The sequence below is a fragment of the Gordionus sp. m RMFG-2023 genome, unplaced genomic scaffold, assembly GCF_954871325.1.
Source record: "Gordionus sp. m RMFG-2023 unplaced genomic scaffold, tfGorSpeb1-WG-v2 contig_371, whole genome shotgun sequence".
In the NCBI taxonomy this organism is placed as follows: Eukaryota; Metazoa; Nematomorpha; class Gordioida; order Chordodea; family Parachordodidae; genus Gordionus; species Gordionus sp. m RMFG-2023.
In genome coordinates, this window is record NW_027051105.1 from 1 (window position 1) to 3,824 (window position 3,824).

The window sequence follows — 3,824 nt, forward strand, 5'->3', positions numbered from 1 at the left end:
ATTCTTCCGAGAAATATTTGAAAATATACGTAAACAGCTGTCGCCATTTCATCATCTCTCTCTAGTATTCGAAATTAAATCGTGAAAGCTGTTTACGCATATTTCAAAAAAAAAAGAAGATAAATCATCTCTGATTTCGCATTTAACTTCGCGTCGCTTAAACAAATCCCGCTTTACCATATAGATGCGACGTTAAAATGAGCGCACAATTTTTTTTTTTAAAGGCAAAACTAATATTTTTTCATTTTATCACATACCAAAGTAGAGCGGCATCATGTAATTGTAAGGTTTTTGGTGAGAATTTTTGGGAGTTCTTGGTTGCCAACCTTGAAAGAATTCGAATTCGCAAGTTAGATTAAAAAAAAATTAAATGCAAATTTTAATACCGCCTGTTGTCGCTTCGTCATTCCATTGATTCGTGATAGTTTCTGTTCCATTTTAATAATTACATATCATTTTTAAAAAGTAAAATTTATATTTGCATAAAATTGTTAGTTTTATTTTTTTTTAAACAAATTATATATATATAGCGTCAAATGCGTTTTTTTTCCCAGAAATGTGATACATTTTTCAACTTTAAATATTAAATTTTGATTTTACCGATTACAGCATGTTTAGAATACATATATCTTACGAATTATATAGATAATTTTGCGGATAACTTTTGAGTCATTTGTAATTTACAGAGATCTAGATCCTGTATCTAGATATAAAAATGTGGTATCTGTATCTGTATCTAGATAGATTTTTGATTATAATATCTGTATCTAGATATTATTTTAGACGATGTATCTGTATCTAGATCCATTTAAAAAGTACCTTTTAACAACTCTGGTAATTTATGTGAAAAATAAATCAATGGACAAAAAAACTAATATAAATTATTGTTAAGTTCGAAAGTTCGTGACTAAATTCTCTGAAATTTGATATGGTGGGTATTCCAAACATGATGAAATACATTTCTGGTTAAATTTAAAAAAAAAACGCGCTCCAAAAAAAAATGATTTAAAGTTGAAAAAACACATGGACGCTAAAGAGGCCGTTTCTGGATAACTTTTATAAATACGCGTTTAAAAACGCCTTTCAAATGTTAAAAGCCCAAAGTCAGTTTCCTATCACGCCCTCGTAAACGCAGAGTTTAAGAAGTGAACCGAAGTCAGGCCTAAAGCGTAAGAATATACCGTCTTCAGTGGATGGCGGATGTGATCTCCGAAAATAGTTGACGTCACCCAAACATTTAACCACGTTTTTAAAAGAATCGTAACAATCGTTAGAACTCTCGTCTAGAGGCTTATTTACTTTTTATTGATTTTTTTTTTTTTTAGAAAACAAGATTGTGCTTTGTATAATAGAAAGAAATGTTTAAAAACCCTTTCTAACCTCCCCGATAAATAAGATTTTTAAAATAAATCTTTTATTTCACCTTTTCTTTCTTTCTTTCTTTCTTTCTTTCTTTCTTTCTTTCTTTCTTTCTTTCTTTCTTTCTTTCTTTCTTTCTTTCTTTCTTTCTTTCTTTCTTTCTTTCTTTCTTTCTTTCTTTCTTTCTTTCTTTCTTTCTTTCTTTCTTTCTTTCTTTCTTTCTTTCTTTCTTTCTTTCTTTCTTTCTTTCTTTCTTTCTTTCTTTCTTTCTTTTTTTCTTTCTTTCTTTCGTTTTAAAATATAAAACTCTTATTATGTCGGACTATAGTCGGGCACTCCCTTTTTTTCCCCAAATTTTTTCAGAAAGCATAAATTCTAACATAAATTCTAACATAAATTCTAACATAAATTCTAACATAAAATATTTAATTAGTTAAGCAAATCTTAATTATTATGCCCTTTTTAATCAATATTCCCCCCAAAAATGAAGTGATTAATTTTGTGAATTCATAATGTCAAAAGAAGATCTCAATAATATTTTTTTTTATCTCGTTGGAGGTTGTATTTTTCCAGGATATGTATTTATAAAAAAAAATTATTTTTTTTAAAAAATTATAAAATTATAAAACTTGAATTAAATCAAAAAAAAAATCGTGATTTTCATTGTTATTTTTTTTTTATCTTGCAATTAAAATTTCTGATTAGGGAAAAAAAAATATTTAAAAAATGGTGAGAGTTTGGCGATTGTCAAAAACGATTGAAACCTTCTGGAGTAATAAAAGATTTTAACACGTGACCTTACCAACTGGTATATAAAATATATAAAAAATTATACTCTAATTTCTCTTTAAGAAAGAAAGGAAGAAAGAAAGAAAGGAAGAAAGAAAGATCTTTCTAATTTATATAAATTTTTTTTTAAAAAACCTCCAATGCACAGAGTAGCGTAGCCATGATCTTATTATGGAATCAGTTCAAAAAAGAAAACTTGACACAAAAAAAAAGGAAATCCACAATTAAAATTACCAAAAATGAAAATCAATTCCAAAATTAGCGAAAAACTAAAATTCCTAAGGGTCCCTTACGCCACTGAAATGTATATTCTTAAAAAATAAATATATGGTATAAGTGTACTTGAACTAGGCCCGTTTCTATTATTTTGGCTGATTTCGTAATTGTCAAAACCTTTGATCATAGACTTTAAGGTAGTAGGTTGGAATAAGTTAGGAATTTCGGTCGAATCAGGAGGAGCCAATGTTTCTTCGTCGACGCTGTTAGTTTGAACCGTGCCATAATCCTCTTCAGGGCTTCTAGTTTCATAATCCAGGGAACGAAAGGATTTGTAGCGCTTAGGTATCATGTAAGACCCTACGGGACTCTCGTAACTGTTCCTATTCAATCTGATTCTTTGACTCATTGAATCGGCGGCGTTCCTTAATCTCCCTTCTCCTCTCTTCGAATAGTATCTAGCCAACTTCCTGGAGAGGGAATCATCGTCAATATTTGACCTTATCTACAATATTCCATTTTAACGGTGTTTATATATATATATATATATTCTTTTTAAAGAATAAGGGCGAATTTATAGTAAACGCGTTTGTTTTTTAAGCGGTGCGGCATTCGACGTAGCGTTATTTGCAAAATCAAGCCAATGATTAAAATTTGGATAACATATGTTGCGACGTATATTTCTAAAATTATTATCCTTGTAAAGGATCAGCTGTGATTTCGATAGCGGTATAAATACCGCACCTATCGAACAAAATGCCGTGTACTATAAATCCAGCTTAATAGTGCAATGTTTTACCTTGTAATGGCGATGATAATTTGGGGAGCGAGGCAGTTTCCCGACATCGTATTCGTCGAAAATTACGGATCTTCTACCTAATCGATTACCTTTCGACAAAAAAAAAGGGGGAAAACAAAATGTACATAAAACATATTTTTAAATAATGATATTATTCTTACTGTCACATTTTAAAATGTCAAATGCGATGATTAAGAAAACAAAATGATGTATCATATGTGATTTTTATGCAGGCTGTATTTCCTTCATTTCATATATATTTATGATTTAAATTATGTTAGAAATTCTAGAATACACCTAAAATATAATAAATATATAATACTTTTAATTTAAGATTGGGAATTAAAAAATCATTAGATCATTTAAAAAAAAATAAATAATATTATGCTTAGATTGTAATATTCAAATCTAAAATGATAATTTAAGTATTAAGAGCTGAGGTCACATGGTTGCTCGGCTTAATTTTGGTTCCAGCAAGTCTTTAAATCTAAAAATCACTATTTCAGCTAAGAATTTTAAAAAGGCTGAAAAAAAAGAGAAATCCTTTTAGTTTTGATGGATAAGAGATATGAATGTTAGATGGCATCGGACCTATTTATTTAGGTCCAAACCCGGTCCAAGGAACAATCCTACTCATTCTTTTTCTTCTCGTTTTTCTAAG

The 3,824-nt window shown here is 29.2% G+C and overlaps 1 protein-coding gene across 1 annotated transcript; it reads right to left on the minus strand.

Moving 5' to 3' along the window:
* Positions 1-257: 257 nt before the first annotated feature.
* LOC135930733 (uncharacterized) lies at positions 258-3,276 on the minus strand (the record flags this gene model as incomplete). Its single annotated transcript, XM_065467525.1, has 5 exons — positions 3,164-3,276; positions 2,491-2,869; positions 1,182-1,298; positions 387-428; positions 258-326 (listed from the first exon to the last, which is right to left on the minus strand). Coding segments are annotated over exons 2-5 (511 nt in total), but the record flags the coding sequence as incomplete, so codon positions are not given.
* Between the last annotated feature and the right edge of the window lie 548 nt (positions 3,277-3,824).